This window comes from Solanum lycopersicum, chromosome 6, assembly GCF_036512215.1.
Source record: "Solanum lycopersicum chromosome 6, SLM_r2.1".
NCBI lineage: Eukaryota > Viridiplantae > Streptophyta > Magnoliopsida > Solanales > Solanaceae > Solanum > Solanum lycopersicum.
The window spans coordinates 4702066-4728229 of NC_090805.1; the positions used below are offsets into that span (position 1 = coordinate 4702066).

The 26164-nt window shown below is 32.9% G+C and overlaps 2 protein-coding genes across 3 annotated transcripts; both read left to right on the forward strand.

Moving 5' to 3' along the window:
• Positions 1-1061: 1061 nt before the first annotated feature.
• LOC101244877 (E3 SUMO-protein ligase SIZ1-like) lies at positions 1062-16911 on the forward strand. Of its 2 annotated transcripts, XM_069299033.1 has the most exons (18): positions 1238-1383; positions 1593-1656; positions 3854-3934; positions 4424-4466; positions 5585-5675; positions 7353-7425; positions 7677-7836; positions 8335-8471; positions 9051-9119; positions 11686-11773; positions 11849-11924; positions 12325-12398; positions 12637-12744; positions 13290-13451; positions 14309-14413; positions 14515-14595; positions 14743-15907; positions 16296-16911. In XM_069299033.1, the coding sequence occupies exons 5-18, from the start codon at positions 5645-5647 to the stop codon at positions 16427-16429; spliced, it is 2463 nt and encodes an 820-aa protein (XP_069155134.1). In that variant the 5' UTR covers positions 1238-1383; positions 1593-1656; positions 3854-3934; positions 4424-4466; positions 5585-5644; the 3' UTR covers positions 16430-16911. The 2 variants fall into 2 exon arrangements, with proteins under 2 accessions (XP_004240580.1, XP_069155134.1); XM_004240532.5 differs by lacking the exon at positions 5585-5675 and having other exon boundaries at positions 1062-1383.
• Positions 16912-18284: 1373 nt separating this feature from the next.
• Positions 18285-25663, forward strand: LOC101252992 (MLO-like protein 3). Its single transcript, XM_004240614.5, has 15 exons — positions 18285-18562; positions 18782-18839; positions 19571-19761; positions 20092-20208; positions 21707-21767; positions 22036-22124; positions 22211-22285; positions 22549-22637; positions 22859-22908; positions 22985-23025; positions 23157-23330; positions 24113-24148; positions 24248-24315; positions 24499-24559; positions 25204-25663. The coding sequence occupies exons 1-15, from the start codon at positions 18434-18436 to the stop codon at positions 25459-25461; spliced, it is 1497 nt and encodes a 498-aa protein (XP_004240662.1). The 5' UTR covers positions 18285-18433; the 3' UTR covers positions 25462-25663.
• The last annotated feature ends 501 nt before the right edge of the window (positions 25664-26164 follow it).

A 26164-nucleotide genomic window follows, 5' to 3' on the forward strand; every position in this document is an offset into this window, starting at 1 on the left:
CAAAATTACTTCAAGGAAGTGTTGTAAGTATGTTTTGATATGAGATTACTTGTATGATGATGGCTTGGCTTGGCTTGTTAATTGAGTTGCCTTATTTGACATGTATGAATAGAGGTGATTGACCTATGTATTGAGTAAGAATAAGAAGAGGTTACTTGAGAAGCGTTCTTCTTTTAGTATGTCGATTAATGTGCATTGAATATGCTTATGACCTATGTTGTTGTCTCTTATGATTATGGTATATGGTTTATGTTGACTAATGCATATCTTATGCTTATGTTGATGATTTTATGCTAGCTATCATATCTAGTACATTTTTATACTAATACATACGCTTGTCTACATTCTTGTCAGAAGTAGGATCCGACGATATTGACTTCCACCCTCGTGGCTAGGATCTTAGTAGAGAAAGTAAGTGAAAATTTGATGAGTCCTCAAAGCATCGAGAATTTGACCACCTTTCCTTATGTCTTTTATTTTATGTTTAGAACTATTATATGGGTGGTGCCCCTCAGTCTTTCAAGTATTAGATGGTTTGAGACAAGTGTTAAAGACTTCCTCTTCATTTTATGAAATTTTGATTGTTATTTGAAAATGTTTTAATTTTCGCACAATTTTCTATTATCTCATGTTATGATATGTTAAGTGACTGCTATGAGGTCTCTCGGGGTCTTGTACACATTATCACTTTAGGGAGTACTCCTAGATCGTGACAAACTATGAAATATTATTATAATTTTGTGTTTTATTATGATCAATGAAAAACAATTAAGTTAATATTTCTGTTTAGCTATTAATGCTTTTACTTGAAATCAAATTTAATAAATATTATAAAAATAATTTTATATGTGAATTGATTAACAAGTAATTATATTAACACCATATAATATTATCTTGTCGATATTTATGATAATATTTTTAAATTATACTTTAATATAAAAAAACATACTTCTAAAAAAAGAAGACTAACTAGGCAAAACTCATAATACATGTACTTGTGGGCTGAATAGATCATTTTTTGGCCCACATAAAAAAAACAAACTAGTCCCATTTGATTCTTCAAATTCCAAAGTCTAAATAAATTACTCCAAATGAAATGGGTCGGCTCATAATAACAGTTGTTAGGCCGATGCTAGCATGAGACATCTGTAATCCGAAATAAGTGAGAGGATCCAAACCCGGATTTGCTTGCATGAAATAAACCGTATTTGATGAGAAGGATACGTCCGTAATATTTGGTAGTAATCTGATTATAGGTTATATGAATTAAAGTCCAAAAGGTCGGTTATTCTCAAATATATATGCCAAAAGGAAGAGCTCAATCGCCGTGAAGCAGCAGCTATTTGCTGATAAACCCTAGGTGATTCCAGGTTCATCCTGAAGGTAATTTCATTTCTCATTTTTTGATTAATACTTCAATTCTAGTTGTTGTTGTTTTTTTAATTTTTTTAGTGAATTTTACATTTGATGATCGGTTTTTTTACTTGAAACTTGCTAAGGAATTCCATTTTTAGGATTTTGATTTTTTCTGGTAATAATTTGGATATCAATTGATGTTTTCATGTGTTTTTTCTGGGTGAATTTATGATCAGGCCACAAGTCCACAACATTCTGTAGTGGAGTATCATCAGGGGTGTGAAAATGCTTAGCTGCAAGGTAATTAGGGTTTATTGAATGTCATTAATTCTTGTTTTCTTGCTCTGCTGCTGGCATTGATTTAATCACCTTTTGTTAATCAACTGTCATTGAATTGGTTGCTTTTTTTAATAGTATACGTGTGAGTTAGATAGATTAGTTTTCCTTAAAAAGATGAATTTTTTAAATACAAGAATGACATACATAATACATTGGTAGATTGATATGATAGTTGATTGATGAGGGCAAAACACCAATACTGAAAATAAAGCCTTTGCTAGTCAGATATAGTATAGTTAGGGCTCGGACCCCCACAGAGAACCTAACCCTTAAAACTAGGGATGAAACAAATTAATTGAACTCATTTTCAAAGAAAGAACCTAAAAAAGAAAGAAGAAGTGAATCACCTAGGAATAGGAAAGGAATGGATCTTCACATGTACATTTCGTCTTTTGCTAAATAATAAGAAATAAATTATTCCGCAACGAGGACATGTATTAGGTCCTTTGCTGATTCCTTGCAACACTGTGCATATCTTTATAAAGGGTCGTGAAAAGTAGTGATTTTGGGACTGAATAAGCTGTCAAATCAATTTATTCTTGGTAGTTGAAACTTGAAAGCAACTTAAATAGAATAATTTGTATAAACATCATCAAAAAAATATTTGAAGTGATCTAAAGTTTTTAGCTAAGACTAAAGAGACTTACCGAAGGAAGAAAGAGGAAACCTGACTTTAGATGATTAGTGTAGATTTCGCTCTTTGATTAAGGGCATAAATATTAATTAGTTTCCACAGATATAATTGTCTATTTCTGTCCCCTATATTCTAAGTTTTTCTCTCAAATAACTGTAACTTAAAGATACCAGAAACACATTGAGGATTCAATTTATGTGTGTGTTTAGAAACGACATAGTTTTGATAACAATGAAGCTTCTCGAAAATACTCCAACTCTGATAACAGTCTCCTACAACCAATTTTTATGTCAAAATAAACATCTTGTTAGAGTACCACTAGTGAAAATACTTCAAGCACACGATTCCCTCTAATTTCCTCTCTTGAGTAAGTTAGGATACAATCTCGATGAATTCACCATAAAAAATACAAAATAGGTATTAATTCAAGAAAATAAAATCTAACTAATACATCATCAAGTTTCCACAAGAAAAGCTTACTCCATAAAAGAGTTCATTTCATGAATCATAGAAATTGAACAGCTAGATTGCAAACCAATTAGGAAAATGTAAGTTCTCTCCTAAGTTCCTTTTCTGAAATCTGCAGTATACAGTTCGTAATTAAATTTTCAAACTTGTGAAACAAATACGTGTACAATGAGGTATGTCAAAAGGACCAAAATATCCTAAACGTACAACTTCTACGTTGGTGCTTTGGTGCAGGATTTGGTACATTCTTTTCACACAATACCCCGTATGCGATCCTCCATTTAATCCACCCCACTCCAATACAATGTGTGACATCCTCGGTGATCTCACCATTTCCAGGCAATAAGCATTTGGTCAAGGGATTTGGAATAACTATAATCAAATTATATGCAATCATGTCAATCAAGTGAAAAAGCCAGTTTAAAAATATTGATTTAGATGGAAACAATCATAGTTCTATGGCTTTTGAGACTAGTTTTTTTTTTTAACTGAACTTTTGGGTTTTTCTAATCAATAAAAGTTCCTTCATAACATTTTATAAAAATTAATGTATCAATTTACCAACTGTATTTACAGTCTGCTGTTGCATTCTTATAGACAGAGCCCATAGGTAATGAGGCGCACACATTGGCGCCCTAGTGTCCACACTGAAGTGCCACTGAAGCCAGCGAAGCACACAATTTGGCTTTAAGTGAGTTTTCAGGGCTGTAGTGTGCCTCAAACGAGTCTTAAGAGAGTGATTGGTCCAACCTCTTCCCATCTAACGAGGAGCGAGGACTACGGATTCTTGTGATAGTTGAGATCTCATCTTCTCAAGCAAGACAGCCTCCTCATTGTAGTCCAACCTCTTCCCCTCTACGAGGAGCTAGGACTATGGAACCTTGTGATAGTTGATCTCATCACGTCAGAGTTTGTTATAGTCTAATAAAAAAGTACTGCAACATGAAGTAGGAAATTAATCTTGTCATTATCTCATATAATGTCTTTCTGGGGTACAATATGGTATAAGGGAACTGGATGCACCTGTCTATTTTAATTGACAATTTTCTCTTATAGGATAAATTGGCACATTTTCGAATAAAGGAGCTCAAAGATGTGCTTACTCAACTTGGTCTCTCAAAGCAAGGAAAGAAGCAGGTTTGAACATTTTATTTGATTGTTTGTGGTTTCATATGTTGAACTTGACTTCTTTTTAATTTCATTTTCATATTTCCTGATGTGCCAAACAGTTTCATCTATCTTACTTTGTTACATCTGTGTTGGGTTATAGCCAAATTGTTCTGTATAAGTCCAATTTGTTTTTTGCGTTCTAAGTTATTTATATCTGATCTTTCTAGGGTTCCAATTACATTTTATTCAGTTGGTCCTTTTCATCAGTTGTTGACAAGAATGTGTAGTAAGACTTCGGTTGTTGTCTACTAATCCTTTGAATTGGTTTACTTTTGGAATCTTGTTATCAGTTTTAGCACGAGTGAGAGTATGCTTGTATTTTGTGGGGCTATTTTACTTTAGTGATTTACAGGTTTCCTTTCTTTATTTGGTTTTCACTGTAACCCAACTTTGAATTAGTAAGTACTTTTTATTATCGTGGTTATGTATCTGACAGTCGTATTTGTCATGATGTAGGATCTTGTTGATCGCATATTAGCTATTCTTTCAAATGAACGAGGTGAGGAAGCCACATATCTTGCATGGAGAAATTCCAGGGAACTGTTAGACCTATTCTACTTGTAGATATTGTTTTATATAGTTTTACTATCTATGTTTGTTCTCAACTATTTTTCCGTTCTTCGTACCATTCCTACTAGTGATATGCACTCATTTTTTGGGTGAACTTGTCTAACTGTCTTTGTAGTATATTCTTATGATGTCAAGAAATTCATTTTAGTGTATCTAGAACTTCCCTTCCTCCAAAGACTAACCTTTCTTGTTTCTGATTTACTTTTTTTAGTGTGACCTTGTCAAACTTTGTCTTGGTAGTTCATTCATGTACATCAAAAGATCTACTTTAGTACGTCTGGAACTCTCCTCCTCCCAAGTGTAGGGATGAATGGGCCATTTGGGCTGTAGTTTGGCCGAACCAATAGATGAGTTAATGCCCAACCTTGCCCAAAGCTTGTTTGTGCTAAGATGATGGTCATCACCCAATCTGTTCAATTTGACTCAACTTCTATTATTTTCTTAAGAGATAGAAATAAAATTTTCAAAAATTCTATTGTTAGGAAATAATAATGTTTTTTTTTTTATCAACTATAGGGTTTAAATGGGTCTTGACCTATACGGTTCATTGCCTTAACATTTTGGATTAGATATTCAGATCTTCACATACTATCAGTGCAAGTCTTGGGAAACTTGTTCCTATGTAGTTTCTTTATCCCTCTAGCTAAATTGTATATAGTCTCTACCTGTCCTATTTGTTGTGGATAGACGAGTACTTTAAAAAGCAAAGGCACAAATTATTTACTTATTATGGGAGTGGATGGGAATCTTGAGGCCGGGTGTAAGTCTTAACAAATTTCTATTTTTATTACTTTAAGAAATAAGATTTCGAAAATATGTAAATTAATCGATTCTTTTATCATAAATAAATACATTCATATGTTTATTATGTTAAAAAATTAGCATTAAAAATATACATGTTAAATGTATAAAAGTTGATAGAATTTGACATGTGAAGCTTTTCCATTTTGCCAATTGTGAGCCTTATCATATCGGTCTATGTTGTCTTTGTTAGTATTTTGTTATATTTTAAAGAGTAATAAAGCGTTTCTATCTTGACATTGAAAGCGTGTTTAGAAATCCGGACTCCAGAAGCATCCTCTCATCTTGCCTCTTCTATGTGACTCAATGCTCTCACTCTTCTCCGGGAGAGTCTCTGGTATATCCTTTGCTTCCTTCAAACAATGGCTTCCTAGATTTTACTGGTGTTCTTAGGTTATTCTCTGGTATATCCTCTGCGCTGGACTCCTTTCTATCAACTCCTTAGAATTGCCCTTGGTTCATTTTTCTTTCAATTTTGGGAGCAACTCACTTCGCTTATTATCACTCTTTTGCCTATATAATCTACACTCAGTGCTCTAGGCCCACTTTTAGCTTGTAGAATCACTTCAGTCCTCTAATAAAAACCAGTTGACATGTTGAAAGTAAAGAAAAAGTAAAAAAATAAGTTATTAATCCTTGTTAAGACTTGGAAACGAATTACACATGCGGGAGGATGTCAGAATATATAATATTTCCTAGAGCGGAGATATATATGGGCATCCAAAGAAGCGTATAAAAGTTCTGCTACTTCATTTATTGCCTTAAGGTTTTTACTGAGATGCTTACTTTGATACAATAATGACAAACTTCCCTTTTTGAAATTTGATTACTAAATAAACTATACCTTCCCTTTCAAAATTTAAAAACTGAATAACCTATACTTTTCCTTGGAACCTGCACAAATGTTAGATGCTTCGTGCATTGGGTTGCTCTTTAAATTTTTTATGTACATAAGCAGCAGTGTTTTGTGTTTTTAACAACAGACCCAGTGTAATCCCGCAAAACGCGGTCTGGGAAGGGTATGGTATGCATATTGTACACCTACCTTGAAGGTACAGAGGTTGTTTCCAGTAGAACTATTTTATGAATGACTAAGAATTACCCACAATCTGAAAAAAGTTTTTACAATTACAAAACCCCATCAACCCTGAGTGAACACAAATACTTTGTTAAAGTTTTGTGACAGATAATTATGAAGAGAAAAGGTTACAGAGGCTGAAAAAGCACCAATTGAATCTAAGTGTGCGCCTTGGAGGTGACTCCTGGTCTTAGCTCTCTTGACAAAGGTTGAGGGATTTGAGGCTATAAGTTCTATTCCTACTCCAAGTGATCCAAGCCTAGTGTTGAAGTGGAGAAGGGTAGAGGTGTTGGCTCACAATCCATGAGTTTCGAAGACTGTGCTTGGACTAAGGGTTGACTCTAGATGGATTTCTCAGTATCAAAGAAAGAAAAATAGTATATGCTTTGAGGCACTCAATGACAAATTAATGTATGTCCACAAGGGGAAAATGGGACAAGGAAATAAGTTTGTCTACAAATCCTTCCATTGAATTTTGAGTTCACTCGTGCAAAAGAAAAGTCTGAGATAGATTCTACATTGATTGTGATTATCATGCTTCTTACTTAGCTGGATCCCTTTCTGTGTGCACACAATTCGGGTTGAGAGTTCCTTCTATTTTGTTATTTTATGTTCAACTTTTATTATACTCGAATGTCCTGCTTTTACTGTAGGATTTGATTTCTTTCATATTTGTACAACAAACCAAACCATATTTCTAAGTGTAGCCTATGAAATGTTACTTTTTGCTTGCCTCGGTTACCCTTTGTGCACAATTAGAGTTAAGAGTTCCTCCTTCCTTTTGTGTAGTTTTCTATATGAAATACTTTCTGTACTTTTTAAGTATCCTGCTTTTAGTTGTGGCATTTGTTGACTTTCATGCTTGTGCAGAAAACCATGTTCTTAGTCGTACTGTTTGAATTGCTAAGGCTGACATATTTATGTGATTTCGAACAGATTCAGGAATGTGTGCACAGAAAAATAGTGTTGGAAAGGAAGAGGTTGCCAAACTTGTTGATGGAATTTACAGGTATAAAACAGCCCTGATCCTGAGTTCACTTAAGTAACAGGAGTGAAGGTTCTTTCATAGGGATTTACAGGGAAATAAGCTTGTATTACTTCTTCATTTCAAACTCCCATTTGCATCAATGCGGCATGATTCTGTGTAATTCATTTTGCCTTTGTTAACTTAGATGAAACAGACATGATAATTTTTTACTTTGTACACTTTACTCTGGAATTTTGATTTTTGTCGATAGTAATATTTGTTGCTTCTTCCAGAAAAATGCAAGTGAATGGGGCAACTGACCTAGCATCTAAGTCGCAAATTGTCTCGGACAGCAGTAATGTAAAGTTAAAAGAGGAAATTGAAGAAGATACTTACCAGATGGAGATTCGATGTCTCTGTGGAAGCTCGCAACAAGCTGATAAGATAATTCAGGTTTCTCTACTCTTCTGTGCTGATCCCTTCGTCAGCCTTAATTGTGAAAATACACTCGCACATGTAGAAGTATCCTGTGTATATAGCCCTGATTAAGGAAAAGCTCCTCTAATCTTCAAATTATCTTTCAAACAAAATATGTAGCAAATTTTGTATGCCAAACATCTTCGATTGTACAAGGTTTTTCTCGTATGATATAGGCCTCTTCCAATATTGAGATTTTTAGATGTTCTATTGTTGACCTTTGTTATATTTTATGAGTATTATTAGCATTATTATGGTTTGAATGGCATATATTCTTCTCCTTCGTCGCTGCATGACTGTGATTTGTGCAGAAATTATGTGTTCATTATTCTATTTCTGTTCCAGGAGGGGTATATGTGTTCCTTGTATGTGATGATGTATCAATATATGGTGTCATCCCTAGTATTTAAAGCTTCTGTTTCTTTTTATTCAATACATTTCATTTTGTGTCTAAAATGGAATTTTTTCATGCAGTGTGAAAATATAAGATGCCGTGCATGGCGACATGTGAGCTGTGTCATCATTCCGGAAAAACGCAGGGAAGCGGGTTCTCCTCTAGCTTTACCTGAAAAATTTTACTGTGAATTTTGCAGATTGAGTCGCGCAGATCCGTAAGTTGTCACTTCTTATTCTGTTTAATTAGCTTCATCTGATTTTCTAAACCATAGGATGTTACAGTGCAAGTACATTCTGTTTTCTTCTTCGTTAAACATCATAGTCCATACAGTCATGCATATTCAATTATACTTTCTTCCTTTGTTCCTTTTCGGGATTTGGTGGTTGCAGTTGTGGGAGACGGGTTGGAGAATTTGGCTTTAAAGAGCCTGTGGATTAATCTGTGACAGAGCAAGTTATTGCCACTTCATATTTATATACTTGTTGTAGCTCTGATATCCTTAAGCATAGGATTTAGATGTTCAGGATTTTCGGAGCAGGGAGCTTTTCAGCTAATTTGGTTTTGTTAAGTCATCATTGTTACTAGATGTCGATAAGTGGTGTACAGAAGATGTGGGTGCTAACCTGGTGATTGCCTGTGTGGGAGTAAAATCTTGAAAGAGAGGCTGTCATGGTGTTAATTGTACTCAGAACTGACTCTTCATTTTCTGTGCATATATATGCTCAAGTGTTGCCTTGTTCTTTACATGATTGTAAGTGCTTTGACCTTCACTAATGGGATTATTTATATGCAGGTTCTGGGTGACGGTGTCAATGCCTTTATTTCCTACTAAGTGGGCTGTCACTAGTGCACCTTTAGATAGGTGAGTTACTTGTATCCTTTTAGTCTTGTGAAGCTATTGTCTAGGAATAGGTCTGCTGCTGTTCCTTCTTGTTTGGATTTAAGTTTACATTGTTTGTATTATTAATTTCTTTAAAGCAAGTCTTTTTTCTTTAAAAATCCTAAAGCTCAACAAAGGTGATAAGGTCATGAAGCAAAAAGCAAGAAGTGATGCACATAGTTTTGGACATTTTACAATTCCATACATATATGAATTTAGTACTACAGTAATAACATTTCAGTTAAAAAAACTAATCTCATCAACTGATGTGGATTTGCAATAATGTCAATATTAATCCAGCTTTTCAAAGTTGAGATTCAAAGAATTGACTGCTCTTATTGTGATCACTTTCCACGTCATTGTTTGGAACACACACTTGTGTAGAGTGCACGGCTTTGCCCATGAAGTGATGACCGCTCACTTCATATTGCTTCGTTGTTCGAATCAAAGAACTTATGGCTTTTAATTACACTGCATTAACCGTGTCAACAAAGTCAGAGTAAACAGTTTTTAATGCCTATTTTGGTAGTTATTAGAAAGAAGAATTTTGTTTCTTTCCCTCGTACAGATGGGATAGGATGGGGTTTTTTTCTAGCATAACAAGGTACTATTCTATTGCTGCCTTCTGTTGTCTGATGCAAAAGAGAGGCATAAAGACAGAAATAATTGCACACGATCTTATCTTTATCTCTCTCAGTAATGGGTTTGGTATTTGAGTGATTAAAGCACTTTGAAATGGGCTCATGACACGAGTTTAATCTTGCATCTTTTGTGTATGCATAGTTACTATATTATTAAATGACAGATCTCCTGTTTGTATTTGTATCTACACCATGTCAGGTCCGAAGTACCAATTAAACATGAGAATATCTGAAAATGTAAGATTGACATCATCTAAAAATATGTTACTAATTTTAATCACATGCAGTTACATCTAAGTCATATTGTGGCATTTAATGTAGGGATAACACATACATACCCCTTAACTTGTCCCGAATTTTCAACTACATACCTAAACTCTGCAGGGATTTTACTATCTCCGAAGTAGATTAAATACTTGCTTTCTATGGACAACCAGATTTGGTGATGAGTGTTGTAAGAGACGGCACTCACACATGTATTTTACCAGTTAAAATTTTTCTTTTTTTATAAGGTAACTTTATTTTTTACCATTTAAAATTTTCCCCTTTTTTCTCTTCTTTAAGACCTTCACTATCACAACAATGCTCATCTTTTCCATGCATTATATGCAAATGCACAAGGTACCATCTTCATCCCACCACTCTCGACACATCACAACATCTCAACCACCAACTTTCCATACCTAAAGCCCCATCCTGTTCGTCTTCCTATATACACCAATTGATGAGTGATAACCACGCACAATAAACCACCCAGCAAAATGCTCATTGCCATATCCACCACAATATCTTCACCACACCCCAGCAACCCATCTCTTATTTCACTTCAAAGCTGCACCTTTTCCTTCACTGCCATAACCAACATCCATCCACACGGACACAGACACCATTCACAAGAGGATTTTTCCCATTTCCATACTGGACTGGAGGTCTTTCTATACAGTTTTCTGGCAATTGATTGTCCATTTGATCAAGTCTACAAAATTATTTTAGATCCAATTCAAGGGAGTCTTTTGAGGGTTGTTGTAGAGAATAAAAAGGAAGGAAAAAGGTCTCGCCAGAGAAAATTTTTCTGGTCAAAGTTTCTGTGTTATAAATCTGTGTTAAAGGGGGTATTATGAGGAGTTTTTGAAAATAAAAAGAGATAGGGACAGAGGAGATAAAAGAGTAATCATCAGAAACCTATTACAACTAAGCTTTGTTTCCTTTTCTCAAAAGTTTGTGCTGTCGACAATGGGAGAAATAACACCAATTTAAATGGAGAGAAATAAGAAAACAGTGGGAAAATATCACTCGGTTTAACGACTCTTCTTTGTCCTCTTCGTGCTATAATTTGAAGAGGAGCATGCTTAACCCAATATGATTTGCAGAAGAAGGGTGTTTCATGCTAAGTAATAGATGTTATCTTTGTGAAGAGGACCTGGAATCACTCAATCACCTATTTATTCATTGCAAAGTGGCTTAGCAATGCTGGGAGCTCTTCCTAAATCTGTGCTGTGTAGTCTGGGTAATGCCGTCAGATGTTAGAAGTCTACTGGAAAGCTGGAATTGGACCATTTGGAATGAGAGAAGAACCATATTTCTGGAGTCAAGAACTTGTATGTTCAAAAACTGTTACTTTTAGTGTGAGAGGAATCAGCTAGCCAATATGGATCAGAATATGGATTCCTTGGTTTCTCTTGGGAATTATGTAACTTGAAGTTATTGTATGATGTTTGTTTCTGTACTTTTCTGTATCTTCTTGGTACTTCTATTAGTAAATACTTCTACCTTGTAAAGAATTGATTCTGCCTTTTTAAACTGCCTGTTCTATTGTGAAGATATGTCCTTCATATTGACGTTATTGTTGTGTTGATGCAACTATAATACCATTTATGAATCACTTTTAACGTTTTAAATTTTTTCAGCACAAACCAAATGCAAAGGATTGAAAAATTATTTTCCCTCAGTAGAGACGACATGGAGTTATTGACGAAGCAGGAATACGATGTTCAGGTTGTTCCTTGAATGTAATAACTTGCCCTTGTGTAGCTATTCTGTATTCATGGTGTACGTTTTGTTAAATTTCAGGCTTGGTGCATGCTTCTCAATGACAAGGTAGAATTTAGGATGCAGTGGCCTCAGTATGCTGATTTGCAGGTCAATGGTATGCTCTATTCTGTCTTGCATCAGTTATATAATCTTGATCCATGCCGAATTAAGTGCTGAAAATATATCCTTCTCCAGTAATTCATTCTGGGTCCGGGCCTGGGCCCGGCAACATATTCTGTATGTTCTGTTTTTGATATGTTTCTTCTCTCCGATGCAAAGGCCTGGTCATTCTTGTTATAGAATACGCAGTTGTAGAACTCACAGGCGCAACCAAACTTATAACAGTGTTTTTGACTTTTATTTGTACCCATCTCATGTTAAATATTTTCTGTCTTTGTTCTTGTTTATTTACTCCAAAAGCAGTTTCCATAGACATGATAAAAACTGTTTCACTTCTACTTTTTGTAAGGAATTTTTTGCCAGTTAAGTAACTTTTATTATATTTGAACCAACAGGAGTTCCAGTACGTTGCATAAATAGACCTGACTCACAATTATTAGGTGCAAATGGTCGAGATGATGGTCCAATAGTGAGTATTTTATTTATGCATACCTTTCTATCTTCCTAGTTTTTGGTGAGGAGCAGATTAGTTGTACGTTTATGTGCTGCTCGTGGTTGCCTAAGGCAAAACTGCCTGTGACTATACTTTGTAGTTGTATTTCATGCGTGCTACTTTCCATTTCTTGGTTTTTGTATTGACATATATACAGGACAGCTTTTGTTTTCCTGAATGTTCCTCTCAAGTTGATGTCTTGCTGTTTTGACAGATCACACTATTCTCCCGAGATGGAATGAACAAAATTTTGTTAACAGGATGTGATGCTCGCATCTTTTGCTTTGGAGTTAGACTTGTACGGCGTCGTACTCTCGTACAGGTAGGCAAATTTCTCCAGTTACACGTAACTATTTGTTTCAAAAACTGTTGCATATTAAGTATTTCGGAGAAGCTTGTGATTACTTTTTCGAGAACAATTTATTGTGTATGTTATCATTTCGTCTCATCATCTTCTCTCTTTTATAGTATTGCATAATAGCTGCTTTATGTGTTCCTAAGAATTGTGCACTTTATCTTCCCTAGTGCAGTAACTGCTTTTATTTCTGAGATTCTCAAAAACGAGTGAGAGAAATTCTGTTTCTCAGACATGCCCTGAAGTATGCTCAGGCAACTGCTTGCTATTCATCTCTTGAGCAAAGTTCATTTGGGGGATGTGGAGTTTGGGCATATGTAATTGTAATTGAGTTTTTTTTTCTAAAATTTTTTAAAGCTATTTTCTATTATTATTTTTATTGTCCCTACTTGTAGTATATTTCTGATCACTTTACATCTATTTTGACTATTAATGGACATGTACATGCACCTGGTCCTGATGTATTAACCCTTTTATGGTGGTGTCTAAAGAAAAAAATTGTTTTCTTTTAGGTTCTCAATATTATCCCTAAAGAGCCAGATGGTGAGGCATTTGATGATGCTCTTGCTCGCATTCGTCGTTGCATTGGTGGGGGAACTGCCACTGAAAATGCTGACAGCGACAGTGACCTCGAAGTGGTTGCGGATTTTATTACAGTCAATCTTCGATGCCCTGTAAGCAAATTCCGACGTTGAAATCTTCTTTTTTTCCACTGCCCTTTTCCATTGTTCTAATGTTAGTTATTGCATCATCTCTGCTCCACTTTCCCTGTGGTGTTAGTCTTCTCTTTCATGTATTCTGTCTCATTGCCAAAAGAAGAAAGTGACTGATATTTATTTAAAATTTGGCATTTTCCTGATGAATTTTTACTGTCTTCACCTTCGCTGCTTCTATGCGATGATTGCATCACACATAATTTTCTTTTTAAGGGGTATCTCCTTGCACTCGCTCTGTCTTTCTCTCCCCCTCTTCGTATTTACCTTTTTGGTTTAAAGTAGACAGTCAAGCTGCAAAGTTGGCAATAGCTTACCCCTGCAAATCTTCCTCACATGCAATAAGAGCAATTGTAATGCACATGAGTATGCATGATTTAGGTTTTCATTTGATTGTTGAAACAAGAAATAATGGGGGTCTATTTCTTCGAAAAAGCATTGACTTTTCTGCTTTTGAGGCGTCACCTTATCAAGTCATATTATGAACCACAAATCAGCAGAGGGTGTTAATAGATGCTGTTGTTTTTCCAGAAGCCAGTGGCTTAGTGAAAAGAACACAACATATGTGATGTCAGGACAGTTTTGGAGCCCCCCCCCCCCCCCACCCCCCAAAAAAAAATAAAAAATGGAAAGAGATAAATTGTTGACTCAAAATTCCAGCTCCTGTTATTATCTGAAAAAAGAGAGAACTGTTCCAATCTTAAATTTGTATAATTTGCTTCCATTGGATTTGTTTATTTTTTTGATGGTTTCTTGCATACCACTTTGTGAGGCAGCATGAATCACATTATGATTTTCTAGTGTGCATTTATGTGCAGATGAGTGGTTCAAGAATGAAAGTTGCTGGAAGGTTCAAACCTTGTGTACATATGGGCTGCTTTGATCTTGACATCTTTGTTGAAATGAATCAAAGGTCGAGGAAGGCAAGTAACTATGCCCCAGGTTTACGTGTCTGTCAGGCTTTGATTAAAATCTCTGTTGTGTCTGCTGTTATTTAGTAACAAATGTTATTGATATGATGTAGTGGCAATGCCCAATCTGTCTCAAGAATTACTCTCTGGAGCATATCATTATAGATCCGTATTTCAATCGAATCACTTCTCAGGTATGTGTAGTAACTATCTGTGATTTTACACTATCTTAGTCTTGTTGTTTATCATCCACTTCCCAGGTATGGCTAGTTTTTCTTGTGATCTAACTATGTCAACCTCATTATTCTTTTTTGTGTTTCGTTTTGGCTTTTCTGGTGCAGCTGCAAACTTGTGGAGAAGAAGTGTCGGAAATTGAAGTGAAACCTGATGGTTCTTGGCGTGCAAAGGCAGAAGGTGATCGAAGGAGTATTGGTGATCTCGGACGGTGGCACTTACCTGATGGTACTCTTCTTGAATCTCAAGATATAGAGTCAAAGCCCAGGACTGGAATTCTTAAGCATGTTATACAGGAAGGAGGCTCTGAAAGCTGTGGACTTAAAGTTGGGTTGAAGAAGAATAGAAATGGTTTGTGGAAAATTAACAAACCTGAAGCTATGCAGACATATCCACAAAGAGATGGAGTAAGAGAGAACGTAGAAAATCATATTCAAAATATCCTTCCCATGAGCAGCAGTGCCACTGTGAGTGGCAAGGAAGGTGAAGATCCCAGTGTTAATCAGGATGGTCTCATTAACTTTGATTTCCCTACCAATGGGTTTGAACTTGAAACCGTTTCTCCAAATTTTGCCCCAGCACATGGTTGTAATGACCGGAACCCCCCAGGACCAGCTAGAGGTGCTGAAGTTATTGTCCTTAGTGATTCTGACGAAGAAGATGAACCATTCATCTCTTCTGCATCCATTTACAATAACAGCCATACCAATGCACCTGTAGTCTCTTTTGCGGGTAGGCCTAAAGGAATTTCAGCTTCTTGCCATGACAACCGGACACTTTTTAATGATGGGAATCCATGCCGGGGAATTGCAAAGAATAACGAAATTATGACGAATGTGTGGTCTTTGCCTACTGTTAACCAGTGTGCCCCAAGCTTTCAGTTATTTGGTACAGCTATGCATCAGGGTTCTATCAACCGTACAAGCTCTACCAATGGCTACTCGTTGCCTGCAGACACTGGCATTGGATCTTGTACTCTTCTTCCTGAATCTTCCGTTGATCGTATGAATGCTGCAATGTGTGATGGTTCAAATAACAATACCGTATTATGTGACGGTATTCAAGGATCACTTCATATATTTCTTCCTCTACCATCGAATGCATCAGTTGAGGCTGATGTGCGTCAGCCAGGTGTGTCAACTGGTGTTCACACTGAGGATTGGGTTTCACTTAGGCTCGGCGCAGGTGGGGGTTCTGCAGTTGCAAATGGGTTGAGCTCAGGGAAGCCGCTGCAAACCAAAGACTCTTCCTTGAACGCATTTACTGACACTGGTATGTCCCTATTTATATATATTGTGTTGGAGATTAGAAAGAGAAAGCTGAGAAATGTCAACATTCACATTATATATGCATTTACACTGTACTAATACTTCTAATTGCAACAAATATTATTTAGGGTAAATGGACTAAAATTATTTTTTGTGTGACTTGTCCTGTTTAGATGCATCATATGATAAGGTAAAAACTCTAATATAAGCACATACATGTGCCTAGAGTAGCATTACGGAACTCTTGTGCTACTATTACTTTTTTGAAGTAGTTCTCAATGTGATGGTAGATGTTATAATGAGATAAGATATGTTGTCAGAAGTATTCATCTCCTTTGTTCTTCTGTTGAAGTTATCTGAACCTATTTTTAATGATGCTACTTTATGCACAGCTTCATTGGTTGTTGGTGCGAATGAGGGAGTATCATTGACGAGCAGGAGAAGATCAGATGGTCCATTTAATTTTCCTCGCCAACGCCGTTCTGTTAGACGGAGATGTCTAAATATTGATTCAGACACTGAATAGGGAGCCAATTGCAGATATGAGGAAAGATGATACTTGTACTGGAAAAATGAGGATGATCCCTTGTTTGTAAGATCTTGTCTGAATCGATCTCTTTTGTCTTGGAGATGAACATGCATCTACCAACAAAGAAACTACCTACCTTCAACTCATGTGCTGGAAGTTTAGGAGTTGTGAGTGGTGCGCTCTCAACTCTCCACTCTCCAGCTTTTGTATTCTATTATCTGGACTCGGAATCCCCCGCTCCCATATCCACCTTGGTATTATGGCCATATAATTGTTTTCATTTTGTGAATGATGCAAGTGAATTGTACATTTGGATAGCTTGAATAGGACAAGCTGATAGGTTGGTTATCTAGGTTTAAAAAATAGTAGCAACACCAGTTGGTTATTACTGCTGGATGTAAAGTAGCAAAGAAATAGAAGCCTATAGCCTGTAAATCTTTACTATAAGTAATTTATAGACTACAGATAGCATTTTGGAATTTGTGTTTCTCCTGTTGAGTTCTCCTATTGTTAATCATTGAGATTATGGTTAAATCTCAACCACCTTGGGAGAGTTGTAGACTCTTAACTATCATACTAGATCATTTTTTGAGTTTTCATCATGGTGGTCAACTCTTTTATCTCCATAAATCACAACTATTCAACTGAGTCCTGGGGAATTTCCAAAAATATTAAAATGAAGCCACATTCCAGCTTACATGGATGGACTAGTGACAACCATCCCTCAAGTCATAAAACATGTATTATGATGCCATTTAAGGGGGGAAAAGTCCTATTACTTAAATCATTAGGCGGATCGTTAGACTTGTCGACGTTCTTCACCTATAAGTTTTAACTAGATCAAGCTTCAAATCTTTGCACCTTAAGAAGAAAAATTTTGCACAAATTTTGTTCGTCATCTCCTTTAGCAGTTCCTCATATAAAATTATTGATGGAAACAACATCAAAGCATTGACGACCTGGGGTTTAAAATAAATATGTATGTTCAAACACTTAAATCATCTTTAATTTTTTAAAAAGACACAAGATTTTGAATCTATCGGTCTGTTCGGTTTTAAAATTGTATTGATTTGGCTTATTGGTTATAGGTTTGTATATATTCTAACCGTTGTAGAACCATTAATATATTGACATATCGTTATTAATCGTTATTAGTTTAACCGTTAAGATTTGATCACTTAGAAATAAGGTGACAAGCTGAATGAATTATGTACATGAGGACACAAGTTGCATCTTGTTCAAAAATAAATACTATTTAAGATTTTAAGATAGCTAGAAATTTTTTTAAATATTGATACTCAATTTTTTTTTACATAAGACACTGCGAGGAATGATGATAAAATAAGTTAGCTAGCTAGCTACATCACAAGTGGTCATTAGTAGCTCTGTCTTAAATATTATGTTATTTTCTGCTGCCATTTCTTACTCGTCTAGATGATTATGACGATTTGTATATTAATTAATAATCCACTTTTTTCAACCCTTGTCTTTATTATATGATCATTAATTTAGTGTAGAAGAGAAATTATGTTTGCACGTGTAAGCAAGATTGGAGGAATTTTACACTATAATCCTTGCATACAAAATCAAACAATCAAAAACAAAAAATAATCGCTCTCTAGAATTTCAATCACACTCTTGAGCGACGATTGCAAGTTCAAAATCACTCATTATTGGACCACGTAAACAAATAGAATTTAAGAGTAGAATATACTTGGGCAAGTCAGCAATTAAAATGAAGTGTGGAATTCAAGTTAAAAAGTCAGCAAAACAACTACTTCAAATACCTTTATCTGGGACAGACAGTCATATGTCATAATATAACTCAGTCAAAAAGCCTAAATAAGACCTCCACTAGTATTATCAGAAAAAATATAAATTTTCGAACGTATCATATGATTCTCATTTTAGAAATCTTCCCTACCATTAATAAAACTTTATCGTCTGTGATTCATTCAACCTATATATATATATATATATAGGATTTGCTTCGTAAAAACTATGGCTGGAGGAGGAGGAGGAGGGTCTCCAACTCTTTTAAACACTCCAACTTGGGCTCTGGCTACTGTATGCTTCATCTTTATTTTCTTTGGCATTTTCATTGAACACTTGATCCATCTTCTTTCTCATGTAAGCAACTACATGTTACTATATTTTATGTTACCTTGCTCCTTTCTCATGTAAGCAACTACATGTTACTTTATTTTATGTTACCTTGCTCTTACCCTTTTTAAAATCCTTTAAATATACATAACTTTTGGATGATACATTTAACAATATTTTTTAAAAGTTCGACCAACATAGATATTTATATGAGATTTAATTATGAGTTCCTTTGCATTGGTGAAGTGCCTCAAAAAGCATAGGAAGACCGCTTTGTTTGAAGCTGTGGAGAAACTCAAATCAGGTTATATTCTAATTTTACATTTCTTTAATTTGCTTACTCCACAAAGTGAATAAATTGACTATTTATAAGAGTGAGAGAGAATATATATATATTTTAATGTGGACGAGATAAATAAATTTTTTCTTAGTCTTTCACTTTTTTGATGATATCTATAAAAAAAATATATATTCATCAAATATTTTAACCTATTGAAATAGGTCATTCATCCTATTTTTCAGGTTACTTATCCACTTCTTAAATGTAGAAATTATTACCTATGAGTATCTTTTTTTTTTTGGAAAAATAAACAATTATCTTCTTAGGCTATGATTAAAATAACAGAGACACACCTTAACTATTCTAAGGTCCTATTACCTCTCCCCCTCCCTGAACTTATTCTTTTGTAATTTTCTGCACCTTTTTGGCTTACGTGACATGCAAATATCTCTCACGCGCCTCAATTACGTGGAGTCACGGAGTGTGCTACGTAAGACAAAAGGTGTATAAAATTTTTTAAAAAAGTTGAGGAGAATAATAGGACCGTAGTTTAATGAAGATGTCTTTGTAATTTTGGTCATAGTCTAGGGGATTTTCCCTTTATTTTTAAATAGTAATCTAAGTTGTTTTTCAAAAAGCCGAAGAAAGGTATAGGAGTAATTTTTTTCTTAAAAAAATCTTGATCAAACACAAATTTATGTATTTTGGGAATTGATAAAACTCTTTGACCAATTAATTTGTTTTGTTATGTGCAGTGTTAATGCAACTAGGATTTTTATCTCTATTATTGGCAGTAATACAAAGGCCAATATCCAAAATATGCATACCAAATAGAATAACAAACTCCATGCTTCCTTGTAATCGTGTTCTATTGGATTCTACAAAAACCATCAAAGAAAGAGAATTGGCATCTGTTCAAAATTCACAAGATCATTGTGCCTCCAGAGTATGTCATACTTTTCAAATTTTGAAAGTTAAAACCCAAAAAAAAAGAATTATGATTTTTCATATTTATGCTCTTTTAAGTATTTTTAATTTTCAATTCTTATGAGTTACACGGTACTTTTTACGTAGTATAGTAAAATTTAGAATTTTCATGTCTAAATTCACAATCGACACATTAAAGAATTTGACTCTTGAGTGACTTAATGAACGACGAAACATAAACTATAAAAAAAGATGGTATATGTTTTGATCGTTTTAATTTATCAATGAAAATGTTATCTTTCATATTTTATTTTATTTTTTTTAAAAATAATTGGTAATTATTTTCCAGGGGATGACTTCTTTCATGTCACAAATTGGAATTAATCAGCTAAACAACTTCATATTTGTGCTAGCAGTCATGCAGATTGTGTACAGTGTTGTCACAATGGCTTTAGGAAGAGCCAAGGTACACTATTTCTAAATAACATTCATTCTGTCTGAAAATATTATCATTTAGAGATAATCTAGTGTATAGTTCATTTTTATTATTATTATTTATTTATTTATTTAAACAAACAAATCATTGGCTATGTTCAGTTATATTGTTTTTCGTATAATTATAAATATATAAATTTTATTTTTAAAAAAATTTCAAGGGATATATGCTCATTATACATATTAAAATTAAATTTTTTAACTCTTATACTTCAATTTTTTTGGCATATATTAGAATATAGAATATATATTCTTTTTAGTTATTGTGCATTGCTATTAATAGAAAAATTAATATCTGCGTATTAAATGTTTTAGTTATTGCCCTTTGCAATTATTTTGGAACACATACTTTCCTTTGTAATAGTGGGGAAGACAAGAAAAAGAAAGAAGAGATTTAGAAAATTGTAGGTGTTATTCAGATCTATCCAACAAAGGCATACAGGCTTGAATACTTAATCAAATTCTTGATGAGTTGATATTTGCATCGATCTTATATATTTTGTTTTTCTTACTTTTTGATTGATCATACTAAAATATAGAAGCACTGAAAACAACCTCAATCAATTAATTTAGACAATTAGTAATTTTTTGAACAATTATAAAAAGAAAATTTTGTGAATTAAGTATATCAATTAAAAAAAAAACTCAAAATAAGGGATATGAAGACCAAAAATAAAAATAATACGAGCTAGGAATTGCGACTAACAATTAATGGGCCGATGCATTAAATTTTCTGGACCAGTTGATTATTGGAAAAATTATATAAATTAATGTGTTATAAAAAATAATTACTGATTTTAGCGACATTTTTTGTTTAATGTCGTGCTAAATCTATAATATGTATTAAAAGTGAATTATGTATGCAATATATATGAATTTTTATTGTTTTTTTTTGAAATATATCATGTTTGTTTGGTAAAAAAATTATCACATTGTATTACAAGTGTATTAAAATGTGTGATAAATGTATTATTCATCATTAAAAATTTGTATTAAATGTGAATAATAAATTATTTTTTGTACTATGTATTAAACTTGTATTACAATTGAATTAAAAGTGATCAAGTGAAAAAAAATATTATTCTATAAATGGTAAATATTTTTTTATTATAGTATATTTATGTAAGTTTTCCATAATTGTTCAGCTGTCAAATTATTTTAAATATCGATTGATACTAAATCTGTCTGTATCAATTTAATTTATTTATGTTACTTTACTTTTAAGTCCACTTAAAAAAATTATTATTTTAATAATTTAATTTTAATTTTTCGTATTATAATACATTAAGTTTTACATATCTAATATCTTTATCTACTTTAAAATCATAAGATTTAAAATATTATTTACTTTATCAAACTTCATGTCAAATTAAAATTAGATAAATAAAATTAAAACTTAAAAAGTAATTATTTATATTTGCTTAAACTTGTGTTTATTATACATCTATATTCTTTTGATTAATTAATAGATGAAGCAATGGAAAAAGTGGGAGGACGAGACAAAGACCATAGAATATATGGCAGCCAATGGTATGAATCTTCTACTTGCTTATAATAAGAGAGATTGGAAATTTAACTTGTAAAACTTTATTGATACAAAATAAGTTTAACGAGTATGCTAGATAAATTGTAAAAGATGAATGAACTTTTAAGATATATTAACTCGTTAAAATATTAGTATTTTAAAATTTGAAAATAGAAAACGATTTTTTTATTTGATTAAATATAATTCATATCTGATTTATATTGTTGAATTCTAATTTTAATATATTTATGATCAAATGTAAGCACACATTAGATCCTAATCGATTCAGATTTACAAGAGAAACCACATTTGGTCGACGCCACATTAACAAATTTACAAATATGATCCCTCAGCTTTGGATCGTAAGTATATTTTTTAAATTATTTTACTATAAATAATTTTTTTTTGCTATTTTTAATTAATATCATTATTTTTACAAATGGGACAGAAATGTTTCCTGCGGCAATTCTTTCATTCAGTAGCCAAAACTGATTATCTTACATTACGCCATGGCTTCATTACGGTCAGTATATATTCCCTTCTTATTCTTCTAAGTAAATATTAATCGTTTCGATAAATTGAAGTTGTTTAAAAAATTTAACCAAGTGAGACCTTTAAGATGATTAAAAGTTACGTTAGGAACGTCATTCTCTTAAACATTTTATCAAATTACAATGATTTTTATATTATATAGTAAATAAGACTCTTGATTTCAATCGTGTACATATTTTATCCAATTATCTAATGTGTTTTCTTTTTATTTACTCAATCAATCAAAATGTGCAGGCACATTTATCTTCAACCAACGTCTTGAATTTTCAAAAGTACATTGAACGATCTTTAGAGGATGATTTCAAAGTCGTCGTTGGCATAAGGTAATAAATTAATAATAAGCTTTGACTCCACTAGCGTTTAAAATTATGAACTAATTTCTTCCTTCCTTTTATATGTAGTTAGACAACTGATGAATAATCATTTATTGTAGTAAGAGTTTAAAACTACCATATCGAATCAAAATCAATTGCTAGACAAATTATGACAATTAGTCAAAATAATATACGCAAAAACTAACATTTTTTTTTAAAACTTGGAACAGTCCTTTCATGTGGTTAATAGTGGTCATCTTCTTGTTAGTTGACGTCCATGGTATGTAACTAATAATTATTATTTAACCCATCAATAATTTTCCATCTTATGTATAATTATTAATTGATTCATACAGGTTGGAACATCTATCTTTGGGTATCATTTCTCCCACTCATAGTAAGGAAATACAAAATTCTACTCTAAATTTCACTAAAAATAAATAATACAAATTGGTGATATAATTTAAATTCGTTACTTAATTCTATTTAGGAAAAAATTATTAAATTTACCAATGGTTGATTTTATAGACAGTGTTGGTGATTGGGACTAAGTTGGAGACAATTGTGGCCCAAATGGCACTTCAATTGGAAAATCAAGAAAGTGTTGTCATAGGATCCCCATTGGTGCAACCTAATGATAGTCTTTTTTGGTTTAATCAACCTCAATTTGTTTTGACCCTACTCCACTATACCCTTTTCATAGTAAGCAATTTCTCCCTTCAATTCTATTTTCATATATCTCGTAATTAGAGGTGTCAAATAGATTGATTGAGTTAAATTTAAATAAATTATAATAAATTAAATTAATAAATAAACAGATTAAATATTATATGAGTGAAACGGGCTAAAAGTGGATCATAGCTCAACCTGCCTAATCTTTACCAATTTAAGTAATATTTTAGTTTTATTAGACATCAAGTTTTTAAAATATAAAAAAAGACTATGAAATTTGTAATTTTTAATAAAAGATGTGTGCTCTTTTAAATTTTGTCGTATTAGATTTGCTATGTACAATGTTATAATTGAAAAACTTATTAAATATAGAAAGAGAAATTTTCTGAAACAACTTATTTTAAAAAAGCTTAAATTGAAATTAATTTTGTTGTTTATTTATAATTTTTTAGTATCTAATATTATATGACAATGTATATATATCTCCTAATTTAGATGAACTGAAATAGATTAATGCTAATAGGATGAGTTGATTTATTTTCTATGACCTAATTGTTCACCTTTACTCATAATTTCTCGTACTTTCCAATTAATTTATTAATCTCACCTCTTAAGTTAGAACAAATATTAGTTATCTTTTAAATTATTTGATAGTTTAGATATTTTTTCCATCATTAATGTATTAAAATTAAATTTTCCATTTTACATTTACATTATGCTTACAAAAAAAATATAATAAAAGTATCAATTTTTTTCTCCCTAACAATTAACTCACCTATCTATTTTCTTTGTGTTACATGACTTGATTGTAGAATGCATTTGAGCTGGCCTTCTTTGTTTGGGTGACGGTAATCTCCACTCTAATTAGCCAATAAGTAGAATAACTTGTTCTTATTATTAAATAAATTAACAACTCAATTTTATTTTTTGAAAAATAAAAATTACAGTGGCAATTTGGAATAAGTTCTTGTTATCATGAGCATGTGGAGATCATCGTTGTCAGGGTAGTTTTGGCGTAAGTCATAATAGATAATCACATAATATAATGTTTTAGATTAGATATTATATATAGCTATTATAAATATTTTTTCACATATCATATACATTCATATATATATTGAAGCGGTAATAATTATATTTGATCGATCGGTCAAAAATAAAAGAATGCTAATTCTTTGCACATATATGGGATATGCAGACTGATGGTTCAAGTACTTTGTAGTTACATTACTTTGCCTCTCTATGCTCTTGTTACACAGGTTTGTACTCCATAAAACATACTTCTATAATGATTTGATTCAATACAAACATATTTTAGTTAATCTAAGATTTTTCTTTTAGAAAATTTAGGAACTAATTAATTAATTGATAGGTTTACCGATGGAACAAAGATAAGACATAAGTACCTCCCTAAACTATGATTGAAATTAGAGAGACACACCTTAACTAAACTAAGGTCTTATTACCCCCGAACTAACTTGTTTTGTAATTTAATACACTTTTTGGCTAATGAGTCATAAGCGTGACTCGACGTAGTTCAGGCGCGGGAGAGATGTTTGGATGCCACTTAGACCAAAAAGATGTACAGAATTACAAAAAATTGGTCCAGGGGTAAAGGATCTTAGTTTAGTTAAAGTGTAAAACTGAAATTTCGATTAGAGTCTAGAGGAGTACTTATGCCTTATCCCATGGAACAATAGTGAAGCTTTATGATAACTTATATTCGTATAACGCCGATTAAGTTGTATCATATGAAATGATTTCTTTTATATTAACTTTGAAACAAAATCTTTAAGAGCTTGAAGCATGTCTATATAATAGTCTGTTAAGGATATTTCATCGATTATGTGACCTAATTATAATATAAAAGTTTAATTTTATGATTTATTTAACTTTTGTGTAGATGGGTTCACATTTCAAAAGTGCATTGTTGGAAGAACATATAACACAAGCCATAAAGCATTGGCACACAGAAGTGAAGAGGAAGAAAAAGAACAAGCTGCAGGAATTAGAGTCACCACATTATTCTGTTGCTACAACCAAAATTACTTCTCCAGAAATAAAATTAAGTGATAGCACTCATGAAATTCAAGAGATCTCTGAAGAATCACCAAAAGTAAATATAGTCCATCCAAATGAATCACAAATAGGTGTTGATTGAAAGAGCAAAATTAAAAGAAAAGAATATAAGTTTTTTCACAATCTAGGAACTAAATACTTGGGGTTGTTTGGTAGGGTGAATATGAATAATGCTAAATAGTGTTTATTAGTAATGCTTATATTATTTCTTATGCATTATTTAGTTTGATGTATTAAAAATAACACGCAATGCATAATTTGTTTTTTTAAAAAGTATTTACAAAGATACTCTCCACATATATGGTAGAAAAGATGTAAAGAAAGTTTTGAGAGGGAATTGGGTCTTTAACCATGTACACTCCTCAATACACAATCGAGTGTGTATCTAATGCTTACATTAGTCATACATAGGTTGAAAAAGTGTACCAAAAAAGGTACTGCTAATACAAAGTTAATGCATACATTATTTCTTCTAATACTCTCTACCAAACGACCCCTTAATCCCTTTCATTTGTAATACCTCTATTACAAGTTAACTAAACAATATACCTACTGCCCACGATACAAACTAACCCTTGATGAAAAACTTCAACGATTGTCTCTAGTCATAACACACCATGGCTACAACTAGTCACAACACACTATGGCTACTTCTATCCACAACTCGAATCTAGAAGATAAGTGTAATGATCCGTTTGGTCATTTTAAAAAAAATCATAAAATTATCATTTAGCCCCCTCCTAATATCGACCCCTACTCATTTTTGACTGAATTTTGAAAGTTGA

Bases quoted from the DNA above. Each gene is read 5' to 3' on its own strand.
- LOC101252992 (XM_004240614.5), top strand. From the start codon at position 18,434: ATGGCTGGAGGAGGAGGAGGAGGGTCTCCAACTCTTTTAAACACTCCA. The intron at 21,768-22,035 runs GTATGAATCTTC...AGCACACATTAG, and splicing joins AGAATATATGGCAGCCAATG to ATCCTAATCGATTCAGATTT. The intron at 22,286-22,548 runs GTCAGTATATAT...CAAAATGTGCAG, and splicing joins TACGCCATGGCTTCATTACG to GCACATTTATCTTCAACCAA.
- LOC101244877 (XM_004240532.5), top strand. The intron at 4,467-7,352 runs GTGAGGAAGCCA...GATTTCGAACAG, and splicing joins TATTCTTTCAAATGAACGAG to ATTCAGGAATGTGTGCACAG. The intron at 9,120-11,685 runs GTGAGTTACTTG...AAATTTTTTCAG, and splicing joins ACTAGTGCACCTTTAGATAG to CACAAACCAAATGCAAAGGA.